Raw genomic sequence first — 18,221 nt, 5'->3', positions numbered from 1 at the left:
ACTGTCTGACTCGATGTGGCCCTCAATGAAATTGAGTTTGACACCCCGATCTAGATCAGGGGTCTCCAACCTTGACAACTTTAAGACTTGTGGACTTCAACTCCCAGAATTGAAGTCCACAAGTCTTAAAGTTGCCAAGGTTGGAGACCCCTGATCTAGATTCTAGAATAAGGCTCTCCAAAATTTAAGACTTGTGGACTTCTACTCCCGGAATTCCTCAGCCAGCATATTGAGTATGTCTTGGAGTTGAAGTCTATAGGTCTTTAAATTGCCAGGTTTGAAGAGCCCTGATCTAGAAAGAGTGGACCTGCCACTGTAACGTGCTGAAGATGGGCCTGTCTTTGAAGCAGGGTGGATAAAAATCAAAGATTTTTTTTAAAAAAATCAAAAAAATCAGATTTTTTTTATTTAAATCGGATTTTTTTTTATTTTTATCGAATTTATTTTAATAAAAAACTTTTGAGGTAAAAATCTATCATAAGATAGTTTTCTATTTAAGATACATAAATAATTTAGTTTATTCAGCATGAAATGGAGCTTAGTTATGTAGCATGAGGCTGTATATTCTGCAACACTGGGACTATCGGTGAGTCAAAGGAGTAGTAGAGATGACAGTTGCTCTTTAAAAATTATGATTTAAATCGAGTTGATTTAAATCAAGCCTTTTTACTAGTGATTTAAATCATGATTTAAATTGTGATTTAAATCAACTCGATTTAAATCAAATCCACCCTGCTTTGAAGCTGACCTTGAAACTTCAGCTGAGGCAGAACTGAGGCACTGTCAATTCATGGAACCAGCTCCTATTACATCACTCATACCTGTTGGAATTGCAAAAAAGACCAAGGCTCTAAAAAGGCTTAGAACCAGGAATTTTGAAGAATTGCTTGAAGCCCTATAAGCCAATCTGTGTTTTAATATTGGCTGAAAATTGGGTGGTTGCTTGTTTCCATATTGCCGAATCTGTTGACAGTGGGAAGGAAAGCTCCTTCAGCAGCTGTTCTTATTTTGTGCTTTCCCTTCTCAATGAGAGTTGATCCAGTCTGCGTAGCTGTTTTCAGCTGAGCATGGAGCATATTAAAATATTGTTGGAATCTGGATTGATTTGCAGCTCTTTTATGATTGAGATGGTTTTATTCTCCTCTTGGGTGATTCGTATTCTGTAACCCATCTTGAAAGACTTGAGTTCTAGAAATATAGTTAAGAAATGGATTAACTAAAAGCATTCTTACTGAAAGAGAATGAGAGGAATCTAAACTTCAGGGCTTAGTTTAAATTTTATTCTTTCACCATGGAGCAGAAAAGGACTATATATATCTATGGTTCTCATCCAAGAGATCTATTGATCTTTATTAGATAGATAGATAATAGAATTCTTTATTGTCCAAGTGTGATTGGACACACAAGGAATTTTTCTTGGTGCATATGCTCTCAGTGTACATAAAAGAAAAGATACATTCGTCAAGAATCATAAGGTACAACACTGAATGATAGTCATAGGGTACAAATAAGCAATTGAATCGTACTAGGAAACAAACAATATAAACAGTAAGGATTCAGCAACAAGTTACAGTCATACAGTCATAAGTGGGAGGAGATGGGTGATAGGAACGATGAGAAGATTAATAGTAATAGTAATGCAGACTTAGTGAATAGTTTGACAGTGTTGAGGGAATTATTTGTTTAGCAGAGTAATGGCGTTCAGGAAAAAACTGTCCTTGCGTCTAGTTGTTCTGGTGTGCAGTGCTCTATAGCATCGTTTTGAGGGTAGGAGTTGAAACAATTTATGTCCAGGATGCGAGGGGTCTGTAAATATTTTCACAGCCCTCTTTTTGAGTCCTGCAGTATACAGGTCCTCAGTGGAAGGCAGGTTGGTAGCCATGGTTTTTTCTGCAGTTCTAATTATCCTCTGAAGTCTGTGTCTGTCTTGTTGGGTTGCAGAACCAAACCATTAATTATTCTTTATTAGTTGTTAGGACAACCTGAAACCACTAGATCCAGAGGTCTAATTTTGAAGAACTGTTGCAAAAAGGGAGAAATGGATGTAGACGGATGTGTATGAGTTTCTAAGGAGCATATGATTAGCTGTTAGATAAGTACGTTGCTCTGATTATAGGATGATTTGGTGCAAATCATGAGGTTTTCTTTAGGTATTATCTCAGTATCATACCTGGTGACCTTAGTTATTCTGTCTTGAATAATTGTTTTGAAATAGAGGCAGTCTTCAACTTATGACCACAATTGGGACCCAATTTTTTACAGCTAAGTAAGGCAGTTATTAAGTGAGTCAGGTCTGATTTTATCTTTTTTTGCTACAATGGTTAATGTCATGCAGTCATTAAGCAAATCCATCTTCTCCCATTGACTTTGCTTGCTGGAAGGCGATTACATAACCCAGGAATGCTGCAGTTATTATATATATACATATCAGTTGTCAAGTGTCCAAATTTTAATCATGTGACTTTGGGGAGGATCAGTTGTAAGTCACTTTTTTCACTGCCGTTATAACTTTGAACGTTTGCTAAAGGAAGGGCTGTGAGAACTTCTCCTATTCTGAGTTTTGTTTTTAGTTCATACCGACATACTTAACAGAGTAACAATAACAATAAATAGTCAAGGCAGTAGGAAGCGAATTGCTGTGTTCGTCTTATATACTCTTAATTTTATTTTGACGAATGTTTTCAATCTAAAGAGAAGTCCTAAACCAAGTGCAGACATGGTAGGAAATTAGTTAGTAGGAAAACAGTCTGAATAGACAGGCTTACAATTTAAGGAAGCATTTTATCTTTGTAGCCTACAATATACAGCTAGCTACTTAATGTACGGAGAGCAAAAGAGATTTCTTACGCCCACTTGTTAAATGCTAATTTGTGAATTTAAATTCACTGCTAGACAAACCTCATCCAGAATTCAACAGCAAGACAGAATCATTGTTTCTCTGGGTTTGTGTGTACCTATTTCGATTCCTTCGGTCTCTTGGCACGTCAATTAACTCTATCCTTGGACACAGCGATGCCCAGATGCTGTCTGAAAAAAAAAAACCCAGCTACCCAGCTAAATGCCAGTTACCTCTTTCTTTTGCAGATGATGAAGTTTGCTTGGGATAACTACAAGCAGTTCGCTCTGGGGAAAAATGAACTGAGACCTCTCACGAGAAACGGACATATCGGGAACATGTTTGGTGAGTTGAACTTTAATGTTGCTGAAATGAGCCCAGTGGCTTTCCTAAATGCTTAGCAACAGGCAGTCAGGCTAGAATGCATATTTTGAAGAGTGACTAAGTACATGGTGGATTCATACTTCCCTCCTTCAGAACAGAGATATAAATATAAGACAACAGCCAGAGCAGCTAGTTCTACCAAGTCACAACACAGCTTGATTCTACAGACTCTTGATTGGCTGGTCCTTCGAATAGTTTTGAAACTGCCACCCTCAACCCAATGTATTTCAGCTGAATCAGTGGTGAAATTCAGCCGGTTCTATCAGGCTCAGGCGAACCGGTAGTGCTGGTGGTGGGAGGCTCCGCCCACCCGCCCGGACATCAGCACATCCTGTTTTTGACCCTCTGCGCATGCTCAGAAGGCTCTGGGCATCCGTGGAGGAGGCGCACGCGCTCACATTTGCGAGCCGGTAGCGAAGGTAAGTGAATTTCACCCCTGAGCTGAATGGTACCATCACAATCTCTGTCCTCAAGGCTTCTGGGGTGGCAGAAGGAAACATAGGTTCTCAAAAACAACCTAAGTCCGTTATGGCGAACCTATGGCACGCATGCTGGAAGTGGCCCGCAGAGCTATCTCTCTGCGCACACGGAGCCATTGCCCATTGCTCTTCCGGGTTCCGGCACATGCGTGTGCCAGGAAACCTGGTCGTCTGGTTTCTGGTGCACATGCACATGTAAAGACCAGCTGGCCAGTGCGCATGGACGACCAGGAACCAACAAGGGGAGCAAGAGCAAGGGGAGCAGAGCTGCCAGCCAGGACAGGCAGGCTGGGACTTCCCTCCTTCCCCGCCTGAGTGGGCTTCTTGCGCCGCCCAAGCCCTCCAGCCCATGGCACTGCTGTGTGTCCACGGTCCGGAGCACCTGGCCAGCTCAGGCACACGGGGAAGGGTTTGCTGGCTGGGTGGCCAGCCACCCCGCCCGCTGATCCTGCTACTGCGATGGGGCGGAGGCGGTTCTTGCGCTGCCATTCCCAGCCAGGATGCTGAAGCAGGAAAAGCTATCAGGGAGAGAAGCTGCCCCAGGAGGGCTGGAGGAGAGCGCAGCATTGAGATGCTGCCGAGGGGTAAGAGGTGTGCCAGTTAGGAAGTGATTGGGAAGGGGAGGGGCTGTGCTGGCTTCTTTTCGGTGACAGGCTTGGGGGGTGCTTCATCCCAGCCAGAGTTGGGACAAAGCTCTCCCACCTGCTGGCCCCACAACCCGAGCCCCGGGAACGCTGACGCCCCTTACCTCTGAGGCCGAGAAGGAGCTCTGGCTTTCCAGCGGAGGGAGGCAGCCCAACTTTCTCTCCCTGTCCAGGGCTGTGGAACTGGGTCGTTGGTGTGGATGTCCCACCACCCCAATGGGGGGCAGGCAGGGAGGTGTGAGGATCCTCAAAAGGCCAGGCGGAGCCGGCGCAAGTGCACCGGAGAGAAATCAGAAGATCATTTGCTTTTCTGGTTTCTGGCGCACATGTGCACTTCGGCACTTGATGCCAAAAAGGATCGCGTATGCTCCCATTTCAGCACTCGGCCTGAAAAGGTTAGCCATCACAGACCTAGGTCATTGGAAGGGACATAAACTATATATGACAGGAGGAGAATAAGAATACAGTGGTACCCTCAATTGCTTTGAAACTCATTGAATTTGATACGCAACCCTTTATGATGAGAAAATTTTGTCCCGGTACTCATTGTCCCGGAACCAATTACGATGAGTATCGAGGTACCACTGTAGAGGAAAACTATAGCAGAAAGATGGGAGTTGTGTCAATGAAGATTCATGGTCATCATTGTCTGGAAATTGAATCAAGGCAACTGAACTTCTTTTCTTCTTGGTTTGAAACATTTTGCTGCTTAGCCAAGTAACTTCTTCGCTGTGAGCAAGTTGGTTAGGGGGACCCCATAGAGGTCCCCCAGGGAGATTAGATGAAAAATGAAACCTCCCTGGAGGACATATATAGAGTCCCCCTAACCAATATGCTCAGATTGAAGAAGCTACCTGAATAAGCAGAAAAATGCTTCAACTCAACAAGAGTTGAGTTGCCATGACTCAACTACCAGCAAAGAAGGGGAACCTTCCTTACTAAGCTTTTGTATAGTTGCAAAGCATTTGCCACTAAAATTAGTGATAAAGATGGCCATAAGAGTAACCCTCATTTGAAATCTAATATTAACCGATTGTTCTACTCATTGATACCCCGAATCTGGAAGACACATGCACACACACAAAAATACACAGCATATGTTTTTCAAGCTTGACAACCTTAGGCTGTGCAGACTTCAACTCCCAGAACCGAAGTCTATCTTAAAATTGCCTAGTTCAAAAAACCTGTGGATGGAGAAACGGGGACCAGGGCTCACATTTTCTATAATGGCAGGTGAGCTGTGTAACATGGATGCCTGTGCTATGCCATGCTGAGAAATGCCTACTGGAATCCTTACTTCCTCTTCTGCCATTTCAATAGTTTAAAGCAGGGGTCTCCAATCTTGGCAACTTTAAGCCTGGAGGACTTCAACTCCCAGAATTCCCCAGCCAGCTTTGCTGTCCGCTGGGCCTAAAGTTGCCAAGCTTAAAGTCCGCCAGGCTTAAAGTTGCCAAGGTTGGAGACCCCTGCTTTAAAGGACTGAGAATCTCAGGGAGCTGAAGGCTAGTTTGGGCACTTGAGAGTAGGTACCCTGTTTTCGCCCCCCAAAATAAGACATCCCCTGATAATAAGCCCAATCGGGCTTTTGAGCGCATGGCAAGAAGGCCAAGCACTTATTTCAGGGTTCAAAAAAATGTAAGACAGGGTCTTATTTTCGGGGAAACACAGTAGCAAAGAGATCACATCTCAGCCATTTGATTTATACCTTGATAGGCTGCTGCTCATTCCACCTCTACAATTTCAAAACAACAGGTAATAAAAAAAACCCACATCAAACTGAGAGGCCACAAATTCATAAAAAAAATCAAATGGCACTGCCGTGCTCGACTCTAAACAGCTTTGAATGAAACTGATTTAAGTGCCGCTCTTACAGTCAGGTTTCTAACCAGTCTGCAACAGGAGAAAAGCTAGAATAGATGAGTTTCAGAGATTGGAGTCAGTGGGTGGTTTTACTCCCCACTCCCACCCGCCCAACTACTAAGCCCCCAGCCACATTACATAAAGCTTTTAAAGGCCCTCTCAGTTCAGATGCAATTTGCCAGATTTAAAAGAGGCTACTGATGGGAAAAACTTAAGCTCAGAAGTGTTATTTCTCCAGAACAGAGCTGCTGGTTACGGAAGGTGGGAGGTGACTTTTGCGAAATACTGACGACATGGCTCAACATTCAAGGCTTTTGCTCTCGGTGCCAGCTGGTTTGCGTAATTTCCCCTTAGCAGGCTGCCGTGTTTTGGGTAGCTCAAATTCTTAACCCTGCTTAGAGCTAGCAAGCTTCCTCCCTCAATAAAACCTCGCTTCTGTTCCTTTGTCAGCGTAGCGCCTACCTTGCCAGTTTTTAATTTAAACATTCAGTATTATGCCTGATCTAAACAGGCAAGACTGAAAACATCACAGTTGTGCCAATCTGGACACAGTTATTTAAGCAGGGTTTTGGACCGTTTCCGTATGGCAAACCCGATGATTGCTAACAGCGTTGCTGGGCCACCATATGTAGCTGGATGCCTGCCTGTTACGTCTAATTAAAGCTGGATAGACAGTCTTGTAAGTTTATCAGCTGATATGACAATTAGTTGCCTCGAAGCTTAGTTGTTCTAATTCAACCTGTAGCATCCTTTCTGAATTAACCCATCAGAAAATGATTGGGCCAGCATCAGACCTGTGGTGGCTCTTTTGTGACAGGTAGGGGACAACAAAGCAACTTGTATTTGTGCGATGAGGGCAATGCATCTTGTGTTGCCTGAATTGTCATGATGGATAATCCGGTGTCTGGGGATAGCATTGTCTGCAGCTCATTTTGTGAGAGCTTTTGAGCAGCATTTGAAATTGCTGCAGGGGTGAAATCCATCAGGTTCTGGAGAACCGGTAGCAGAAATTTTGAGCAGTTTGGAGAACCAGCAGCAGAAATTTTGAGTAGTTCAGAGAACCGGCAGATACCACCTCTGACTAGCCTCAGAGTGGGGTGGGAATGGAGATTTTGCAATATGCTTCCCCCTGGAGTGGGGAGGGAATGGGGATTTTTCAATATCCTTCCCCCTGGAGTGGGGAGGGAATGGAGATTTTGCAGTATCCTTCCCCCTGGAGTGGGGAGGGAATGGGGATTTTGCAGCATCCTTTCCCTGCCACACCCACCAAGCCACACCACATCCACCAAGCCACGCCCACAGAACCGTAGTAAAAAAAAAATTGATTTCACCACTGAATTGCTGCCTATATGATCTTAATGGGTTCTTTGGAAGACTTGGCTGGTCATCTTCTTTTTTCTTTTCTTTTCTTGTTTTATTAAGATGATCCTGGAGTTTGTTACCAGGAAAGTCTCTTTTGACCTCTAGGATATGCAGTGTGACGGGGTCTTTTTTTTTTTTTTTTTTTAATACAAAACCCATTGGAAAAAACAATGCAGATAATTGTGGATAGCTCTCCGTTTGTATGCAGAAGACATTCATTTCTGCATGGCTTAGTAAATAGAGCCAGGAGCGTTGCAATCCCTTTGCAAACATCAGTTAGATGAGATGGTTCAGAAGTCAGTTGGGGGTTTGGGGTTTTTTTTTTGGAACCAATCCTATGCAAATATATTGTAAGACGTGTTTCAGAATGCCATTTTTAATCCTGAAATCTCTTGAGAGCTGCATCATTCTGATACTAACACTTTTTTGAGCTCCTACATTTCCTGGCATGAGTCCATCGTACCTGCTGAACTGATAGTTTAAATCAGAGGTCTTCAAACTTGGCAGCTTTAAGACTTGTGGACTTCAACTCCCAGAATTCTGGGAGTTGAAGTCCACAAGTCTTAAAGCTGCCAAGTTTGAGGACCTCTGGTTTAAATGCTCTTTTTGCTGTTCGCTTCAGATTCTGACATTAGATAAGGTGGGAAGAGACCAAGATGGGTGGGGCCCACATTTGACAAATAACATAAATGGAACTTTCTTTGTGGCTGTTGTTGTGGTCATGGGACAATTCATACTCCATCTGATATCCATACTCATGCACTGTTGGCGGTTTTTGTCATTTGTTTTAGCAATGTTTTGTGTTCCCCTTTTTATTGGACCTTTTTCTATTTTATACTTCCTTTGGAGATTGGGAAACTCAGATTTGAACATTAATAATACCACAGGGCTATCCAAGCAGATTGTGTTGAACTCTGTTGTTCTTTTTTTTTGGATTATAAGGGAACAAACAAATACAACAACTGAATTCTCACCAAAAGTGTGCCCTAAACCAGTGTTTTTCAACTTGCCACCTGTTGTTGTGGTCCGCCAGCAGCCTACGGAGCTGGCAGCAGAGACGGACAGTGAGGAGGCTGGGGAGGACCATGGGCCAGTCCTGGAGTCTGGGGAAGGCTCGGACGAGGGCTCTGCGTCGAGGCAGAGAAAGGGCCATTTGGGAGGTATGTGCTGCCTCCGGAGTCTCCAGAGTCGGACCTCAGCGAGGCAGAGGAACAGGGGGAGCCTGTTCCCAGTGTGCGCATGCGCAGAGCTGCCAGAAGGCAAGAACAGTTAAAACAAAAGGGACGACTCAGGAGTAGGGCTTGGAGATGATTGGCCCCTCCCGTAAGACTTAAAAGTGGAGCAAAGCCACATGGGCCTTTGCAGGAAGCAACGTTGTTAATTCTGTGCCGTTTAAAGTCTGAAGCTCTGTTTGATTCTGGACTCCGTGTGGCTTTGCCAATTAGGTCTTTGGCAGCGTGTCAAGGGAGATAAAGGTGGGTGATTATCAGCCTTATCCCGAAGGGCTCTTTACAACTATTTGGGACTCATCTGTGAATGAACATAATTCACAGCTGTTAAAATAAAACAGGTTTTTGGGACTACTCGTGTGTTTTACTGACTCAGGAAGTCTAGGTCAGAACCCCTATAAGATGTCTAGACTTGAGAATGCTGATTTGGGAATTTTGGGAGTTGAGGTCTGCAGATTTTAAAGTTGTCAAATTTGAAAAATTCTACCCTAAATTGTTCAGCACAGAACCTCTTGCTTGTGTTTGTCTTCCTTAATGTCATGTCTGTCCCCATTGATTCCAATATCATGTAGAGGTTATATTATGATGGTTATTCAGTATTTTGATTCCTGGATCTTTGTATGAGAAAGAGAGGGAGGGAGGAATAATGGGTAGATGGGTGGATGGATAGCAATAGTACTTGGACTTATATACCGCTTCATAGTGCTTTTACAGCCCTCTCTAAGCAGTTTACAGAATCAGCATATTGCCCCCAACAATCTGGCTCCTCATTTTACCGACCTTGGAAGGATGGAAGGCTGAGATAAGCTTGAGCCAGTGAGAATCGAACTGCTGGCAGTCGGCAAAATTAGCCTGCCATACTGTATTCTACTGTATTCTTTGCCACTTTGCTACCAAAGTGGCAAAGGCTCTTAGATGGATGGGTCCATGCATTCATGTTATATGGATAGATAGATAGATAGATAGATAGATAGATAGATAGATAGATAGATAGATCAAATTTATATACCGCCCTACTCCCGGAGGACTCAGGGAGGTGAACAGCCAAGATAAAATACAGATAATACAAACATTAAAAGTCCATTAAAATTATTAAATACTTTGGCCCAAAACAGATTTAAAACACCCCAATTTATAAAAACAAATTTAAAAGCAATTAAAAGGGAGATTAGGCCAGACCAGCCTGCTGGAATAAGAATGTTTTGAGGGCACGGCGGAAAGTGCGCAAATCCGGGATCCTCCGTATCCCCGGGGGGAGCTCATTCTAGATGGCAGGTGCCCCCACAGAGAAGGCTCTCCCCCTGGGGGCCGCCAGTCGACACTGTTTGGCCGACAGCACCCTGAGAAGCCCCTCTCTATGGGAGCGTACTGGTCAGTGAGAGGCTATTGGTAGCAGAAGGCAGTCTCGTAAATACCCTGGTCCATGGATGCCATGGAAAGATAGATAGGTGGACAGATGGATGGATGGATGGACATAGGTAGATGCATGAATAGATGATGGATGGAGGATCAAATAGATACTTTACTCCAGTTATTACATTTTGAATGTCTGAGATAGATTTGCTGATGCACGTCCTCTTCTTCACTGTTGATGTGAACTATTGCTTTTGGACAACTTGAGGCTCTTGCTGCAGATGCCCAGCCAAATGTTCCCTGGCAAACAACCCTTTGCAATTTTTTTTTTCAGATTGCTTTTTTCTTGGCACCCAAATTCAGCCTTCAGCACTAGCTCATTAATAGAGCAGAAAGAAGTAATAGTCCCACATCCCATCGTTGGCAGTTAAATTCCTCTCCCTTTCCCCCACCCCCCCATCAACAGAAAACAACCTTCCCTAGAGCATCTTGGAACCTGTACAAATTTAGGCACTTGTCTCTTTGAGGGAATCCTACTAAAGGCATCTGCTTCCTTGCCTTCCCCCAATGCCTTGATCTTCCCGTGGTAGCAGGGGTGAAATCCAGCAAGTTCTGACAGGTTCTGCAAACTGGTAGTGGAAATTTTGAGCAGTTCAGAGAACCGGTAGTGGAAATTTTAACCGGTAGTGGAAATTTTGAGTAGTTCAGAGAACCGGCAAATACCACCTCTGGCTGGCCCCAGAGTTGGGAGGGAATGGAGATTTTGCAGTATCCTTCCCCTGCCACACCCACCAAGCCACACTTACAGAACCAGTAGTAAAAAAATTTGGATTTCACCATTGCGTGGTAGCCCATTGACTACTTTATCCTAATAGGAAGCAGCCATAGCAATTAAGGGACAGGGCCGCAACCAGTCGAACCAGCTAGAGACATTCTTCTTCACCAATAAGCCACCCAGCACCTTAAAACCATAGCGAGCTTCTAAAAATACCTTTGTGGGTCCTGGATTCCTGTTGAAATCATTATAGACCAGTGTTGGTGAACCATTTCAGCACTGAGTGCCAAAATGGGAGTGTGTGTGTGTGTGTGCTGGAAACCAGAAGAGCAGCCACCTGGCGCATGCGTGTGCCAGGAAGATGATCTTCTGGTTTCCGGCATGTGCATGCGCACCGGCCAGGTGGTCTTCATGTGCACATGTGCACCAGAAACCGGAAGACCAACTTTAGGTGCACATGCGCACCTAAAGCTGGCTGGTGTGCCAGAAGCCAGAAGAGCAACGGCTGACAGCTCGTGTGCCCGGAGAGATGGCTCTGCATGCCACTTCCACCACACATGCCATAGATTTCCCATCACAGTTATAGACCCTACAGTCATTTGAAGTTGGTTATTTTATCTGCAGAGCCAGTTTGGTGTAGTGGTTAAGGTATCAGGCTAAAAACCAGGAGACTGTGGGTTCTAGTCCTGGGTGACCCTGGTTCAAGGTCACCCAGGACTAGAACCCACTCAGCCCTAGGAGGAAGGAAGCAATGGCGCACCATTTCTGAAAAACATAGCCAAGGAAACCATAGGGACTAGTCCAGGGATCTGCAACCTTAAACACTCAAAGAGCCATATGGACCCGTTTCCCACAGAAAGAAAAGAAAACACCGGGAGCCACAAAACCCGTCCCATGCCTGACTATTTCTTGAGCGGCCACAAAATTAGCATATGTAGTTGAATTAAATGTTCTGTTTTTTTCTGAAACTTTTCTTTTTTTGGATTTATCCATGGTTGGCCTACCAGGGGTTGAAAAGCTCAATAAATCGCATTCCGGTGGGTGTCATACATTGATGATTTGTCACGCATATTTTGAGTGACAGGGAGCCGCAGCATAGGGGTAAAAGGGCCACATGCGGCTCCAGAGCCACAGGTTGCTGACCCCTGGACTAGTCCAAGCAGTCATCAAAAGTCAAAACTTACTCCAAGGTGCATGCAAACAACAAAATAACTAGAAGATGTTGGTTGCCATTCTCACTCTTGAGAGATGAGGCTGCTTCTGGCAGCCAACATTTGTTGATTGGCCACATCTCTGACTTTCATTATTCAGCATGGGGGTCCTGGCAGAAGTCCTCACTTTATTTCCTTCAAGTGTTTCATCAACACATGGCTGTTTTCATAAAAGCATCTATCAGTCTTTTTGGGTCTTGCAACTGTTGTCCATGCTTCTCTTGAGCTATTTGAGAAAATAGTTTACAGTAGTCCTCGACTTACAACAGTTCATTTAGTGACCATTGAAAGTTACAGTGACACTGAAAAAAGTGACTTATGACTGTTTTTCATACTTATGACCAGCGCAGTATCCCCTTGGTCACGTGATCAAAATTTGGGCGCTTGGTAACCGATTCATATTTATGATGTCTCAGGGCCATACGATTCCCTTTCATGACAAGCAAAATCGATGGGGAAGCCAGGTTCACTTAACAATTGTGTTACTAACTTAACAGCTGCAGTGATTCACTTAACAAATGTGGCAAGAAAAGTCTTAAAATGGGGCAAAACTCACTTAACAAATATCTGAAGTAAACCTGGCTGAAGCCATCCATTCAAAGTTTGTGGCAATTATGAGGCAGGAAACGATGACTTCAGCCTGACAGTCTCACTTAGCAACAGAAATTTTGGGCTCAATTGTGGTCATAAGTTGAGGACTACCTGTATTCTGTTTGAGCTGTTGCTCACTGTTTTGTGGTGTGATTTAGAGCAGGGGTCCCCAACCCCCCCAGTCTGAAGACCGACACTGCACCGTGGCATGCCATAAACCGGTCCACACAAACATGAGAAGCCCCATCCATGGGATGCAGGCAGCACACGGAAACCAGGCCCCCTCCGGTCCACAGAAAAACCTCTCTACGTGGAACCGGTCCCTGGTGCCCAAAAGATGGGGGGGCGCTGATTTTAGAGGGCCTTGAGAGCAAGGCCCAGACCCTTCTGGAGTGAAAAAGATTTCGCCATGATTTCTTGCCAGTTAGTACTTTTCCTTAACCCAGGGGTGTCAAACTCGATTTCATTGAGGGCTGCATCATTTTATTTTATTTATTTATTTTATTAAATTTCTATACCGCCCTTCTCCCGAAGGACTCAGGGCGGTGAACAGCCACAAGATAAAACACATAAATACAAAAATTTAAAATAAATTAAAAACGAATTAAATAATTTGTCTGAATTTAAAATACCCCATAATTTAAAACAAATTAAAATTTACATTTAAAAAGGGGAGAAGGTTTAGGCCAGGCCAGCTTGATGAAATAAAAAAGTCTTATCAGGGTTGTGTTTGACCTTGGTGGAGGGGCATGGCCAGGGGTGTGTGGCCGGCTTGATGTCTCCCATGTTTGGGGTGCCTGTGGTGGCCTGAGCGCTCTCCAGCGAAAATGGGCTCCTAAGCTCCGTTTTCAGCTGCGATGGCTTCCTGCAACCCTCTGCCAGCAAAAACGGAGCTCAGGAGGGCCGCCCTCCCGAGCTCCATTTTCGTTGGCAGAGGCACGGTGGGCCAGTCCTTTGCTGTTTCTAGGGCAGCCTCCCGGGCTAGATCTAAGCACCCATGGGCCAGATCGAGCCCCCGGGCCTTGAGTTTGATACCCCTGCCTTAACTTCCACCCCCATCCTTGAGTTCTCAATAGATTCCTGTTTGCAAGTCATTTTTCTTCCATCGGTATTAAATGCCTGTTCTTCCCCATCCCCGTTGCACACAATAGCTTTAAAAAAAGGTGCAGGTGCATCCTACTTACTCGGAATAAGACCGGACAACATCGATAAGAAGGATTGGTATATATTTGTCCATGTCTCAACAGCGGCGAGAATGGCATTTGCTCAGCTGTGGAAAGATGCAGATACGCCCCCTGACCATCTAATAATAAACAAGATTCTTCGATGTGCTGAGATGGACAGGCTAATGTATATCTTAAAAGACAAGAAAGATTCAGTATATAATAGAAGTTGGGACAGACGTTTTGTTTGGCTCAAAAAAAGGTTAAACTTAGGAGAAGGGTGATAAGATCGTCTAATTAGATTAACTAGATATTTACTAGGCTTTATAACTCTTTACAGTTTTGATAAAAACAGACCAATTGTTTTGTAGTTAGTAAAAAGAACCTGATTGCATTGAAATGTTTGGCTAGGATGATATTAGTTAATATCAATTGGAGAGTGAGCTTAACTCTCGGTTAGTCTTGTTTGTTGTTTGGTTTTAGTCCTGTGTTTAGGTGTTTCTATGTTTCGCTTCCTATATTGCTTTTCAACCATTATTGTGTGTTAACCTTCCAGGAGGAGCTGAAACTGAGCAGAGGACCTCCCGAGCTCCGTTTTCACTGGCAGAGGGTTGCAGGAGGCCGTCCCAGCAGAAAACGGAGCTTGGGAGCCTGTTTTCGTGGACAGAGGCACCATGGGCCGATCCTTCACTCTTTCCAGGATGGCCCTGTGGGCCGGATCTAAGCTCCCTGCAGGCTGGATCTGGCCCCCGGGCTTTGAGTTTGACACCCCTGGTCTAGACAGTCACGTATCTGAAATGATATAGGTTTTCCTGCTTGAGCCAGGAGGCTGGACTAGAAGACCTCCCAAGGTCCCTTCCAGCTCATTCATTTTTATTTTTATTTTTAATTTGATTTATATGCCGCCCTTCTCCGGAGACTCAGGGCGGCTTACAATGTGCTAAGCAATAGCCTTCATCCTTTTGTATATTTATACAAAGTCAGCTTATTGCCCCCACAAACTGGGTCCTCAATTTACCTACCTTAGAAAGGATGGAAGGCTGAGTCAACCTTGAGCCTGGTGAGATTTGAACCTGCAGTAATTGCAGGCAGCTGGTCTTAATAACCAGCTTAATAACAGGGTGCCTTAGACCACTGTACTACCAAGGCTCATTCATTGCTTAGATAGCTAAGAGGCTTCTCTGTCTGACGTGTTGAGCTCCATTGTGATAGTATTTGGCCACCAGCCTGGGGGGGGCTCAAAAAATGCAATTTGAGAGAGAACATAAACGGCAATGACTCCGTGTGGAACCATCAGGGTAAGAGAAAGCTGCTAGACCAGCAAAGAAGCCCCTTGAAAGCACTTGGGTAGACGTTATTGGGTGTTTGGAGAAATAGATTATTTGCTCTTCTGACAATAGAGAGGGAGCTTTTTTTTTTTTAACGATGGATCCCTTGCACTTCATTCAGGGGCTGATTTAAAACATCCTGTCAGACTCCAAAAACCAAGAAAGACATCCTGAAGTTCTTTCAAAGAATTCCTTTTATTGCTCCTCACCTATAGACAGAAATCCTGCCAAACTAAAGCAATTCCTTGCATCGTTAAAGATATAGGATCCAATCTCAGTTGGTCCTCTGGACCAAAGGTTTATTCTTCTAAGCTTTGGGGCTTGTGCTGGAGCCAATCTTGTCTCTCTCCAGAATATGTGCACTAGGGCAGGGGTCTCCAACCTTGGAAGCGTTAAGACTTGTGGACTTCAACTCCCAGAATTCCTTAGCCAGCTGGCTGAGGAATTCTGGGAGTTGATGTCCACAAGTCTTAAAGTTACCAAGGTTGGAGACCCCTGCACTAGGATGTTCTACCACCAGGGGTGAAATGCTACCGGTTCGCTCTGGTTCTGGCAAACTGGTGGTGCGTGGTTCGGCGAACCAGTAGCAGCGCATGCGCAAAGGGTCTAAAATCAGATGTAAAAATGGCACGCACACACTTCCGAACCAGTAGGGAAGGTAAGTAGATTTCACCTCTGTGTTCTACGCATTGTACTTATATGATTCCTGGTTGCGTGTAACTATAGGTTGTTAATTAGGATGTTAATGTCTGGCTATTAAGTTGTTAATTGTTGTTTCCTTGTGCCGGCCCACCCTCAGCTCCTAAGTACCTGATAGGCAAGTAGTAAATCAACACTCCTATTAACTGACAGGGAACCTGTCATTTCCCTGGCTGCTTTTGTCCCTGCTCTGCCGACAATCATAGTAGCTGTGAAATTGAATGCATGTCTTTATTAAAGATATACTCTGAGAATTGCTAAAAAGGAGCCTTCTTAACTCACTGCAAATCTAAACTTTGCTGTCTTTTTGAATTCCTCTGGAATGCAGCCTCTCCTTCCTGGGAATCCAGATTACATTCCAACCACACATCCATCCTTGCTTCATTCCCAGGACTGTGCCATTCTGACATGACAGATGAGACCCTGGAGATTTGGGAAGGGGGCGCAGCAGTGATGAAATTCAGTTTTTTTTACTACCAGTTCTGTGGGCTTGGCTCGGTGGGCGTGGCTTGTCTTGGCTTGGTGGGCATGGCAGGGGAAGGATACTGCAAAATCCCCATTCCCACCCCACTCCTGGGGGAAGGATACTGCAAAATCCCCATTCCCGCCCCACTCCTGGGGGAAGGATACTGCAAAATCTCCATTCCCACCCCACTCCAGGGGAAGGATACTGCAAAATCCCAATTCCTTCCCCACTCCTGGGGGAAGGATATTGCAAAATCTCCATTCTAACCCCACTCTGGGGCCAGCCAGAGGTGGTATTTGCTGGTTCTCCGAACTACACAAAAATTATGTTACCGGTTCTCCAGAACCTGTCAGAACCTGCTGGATTTCACCCCTGGGGTACAGTTTTCTATAGCTAACCCTAAGGGTCTGTTTCATTGGTTCCATGCCAGTTCTATCTGTCCCTTTGCCAGCTCAAACATTTCTCTTTGCCCAGGTAAGTTCAGCTTTGAGCTTTTCGCTGCTCCTTTCCAACAGCTCTCTAAGGGTCTGTGCGAGCCTGAACATATTAACAGTGGAAAGCATTCTCTGATCCTTCCTCCCCCTCCATCACATTGCAAGGGAGAAACACATTTATTATCTAGCCAAGCTTTTCAAGCACACCTGTCATCACAATGCCTGCCATTATACAACAGACTTATTATTCTGCCTGTTCCTTGTGCCTGTCATATCTACTTATTATTCTGACAAAGCGTTTTAAATCCCTTTAGCTTGGCAACATTTTATATAGCTCTGGGGAAAAAAAAAAGAGCTGAATTCAGTTCTAAGGCGGTATCAGCAACATTTATCACTTAAGGTCTGGGATGTCATCGTTGGTCTTCTCTGCAGCTTTTAGGTGTTAACCATTTTTCTTTTTGCTTTGTTTTTTTCTGAGTATACTGTGACGGTAGACACAAGAGTCCATTTTGTCTCTGTGTGGCTTGCATCTCAGTTTAGATAAGCATAGGAACACAGATCCATGCGACATTAGGGCAGGCCTTATCATGAGACAGAGGGAGGCATTGGTAGGCTATCAAATAATAACAGATTAGTCTTTGAATTCCTGTTACATTCAGGGGTAGGATTCTACCGGTTTGGACCGTTTCCGGCGAACCGGTAGCTCCGACGATCAGCTGGGAGCGAACCGGTTCATTCCAACGATCAGTTCAGACCGCCCCCCCACCCGCCCCTGCACTTTACTTACCTTTATCTTCTCAGCTGATTGACACAGTGGAGCGGATTGCCGTGCCTCAGCTGTGTTACTCCCAAGTGGTAACACAGAAGTTTGGTTTGCCTTAGATTAGGGGTGTCAAACTCAAGGGGACCAGATTCAGCCTGCGGGGTACTTCGATCTGGCCTGTGGGGTTGCCCTGGAAACTGTGAAGTACCAGCCTGTGGTGCCTCTGCCAGCGAAAACAGAGCTCGGCAGAGGGTTGCAGGAGGCCGTCACAGCTGAAAACTGAGCTCGGGAGTCCATTTTCACTGGCAGAGCACTTGGGCCGCCACAGGAGCCCCGAGGTGATGTTGAGCTGGCCATGCCCACCCCGGGCCCCCGAGGTCAAACACAATCCTGCTGCGGCCCTCAATGAAATCGAGTTTGGCACCCTTGCCTTAGATGGTGAACATCTCAGCATGGGAGTAGGAGAGACATCATCTGCTGTACTATAGGTAGTTCTCGACTGGGTCATTCCATGTCAAGTGGTCTAGGGCTCCCAGGTTGACCATCATGGATTTTGATGAAATTTGGTGTGAACATGCACACACGTCCCCAATGAACATTGGTAAAGTGTTATGTTTGCCGATGTAATACTTGCGGAGATATAG

General features: G+C 44.9%; 1 protein-coding gene across 2 annotated transcripts in view; it reads left to right on the top strand.

The window, feature by feature from the left end:
- MAN1C1 (mannosidase alpha class 1C member 1) overlaps positions 1 to 18,221 on the top strand; it is a 204,657-nt gene that overhangs the window by 87,119 nt on the left and 99,317 nt on the right. For both annotated transcript variants that reach the window (XM_034413506.3, XM_034413507.3), the window contains exon 2: positions 3,085 to 3,181. In XM_034413506.3, coding sequence (XP_034269397.1) covers positions 3,085 to 3,181 — 97 coding nt within the window. The remainder of the gene's footprint in view (positions 1 to 3,084; positions 3,182 to 18,221) is intronic.

This window comes from Pantherophis guttatus, chromosome 10 (assembly GCF_059756535.1).
Source record: "Pantherophis guttatus breed Tessera chromosome 10, ASM5975653v1, whole genome shotgun sequence".
Classification (NCBI taxonomy): Eukaryota; Metazoa; Chordata; class Lepidosauria; order Squamata; family Colubridae; genus Pantherophis; species Pantherophis guttatus.
The sequence above is the reverse complement of the archived record's forward strand: the minus strand, read 5'-3'. Positions and strand labels throughout refer to the sequence as shown.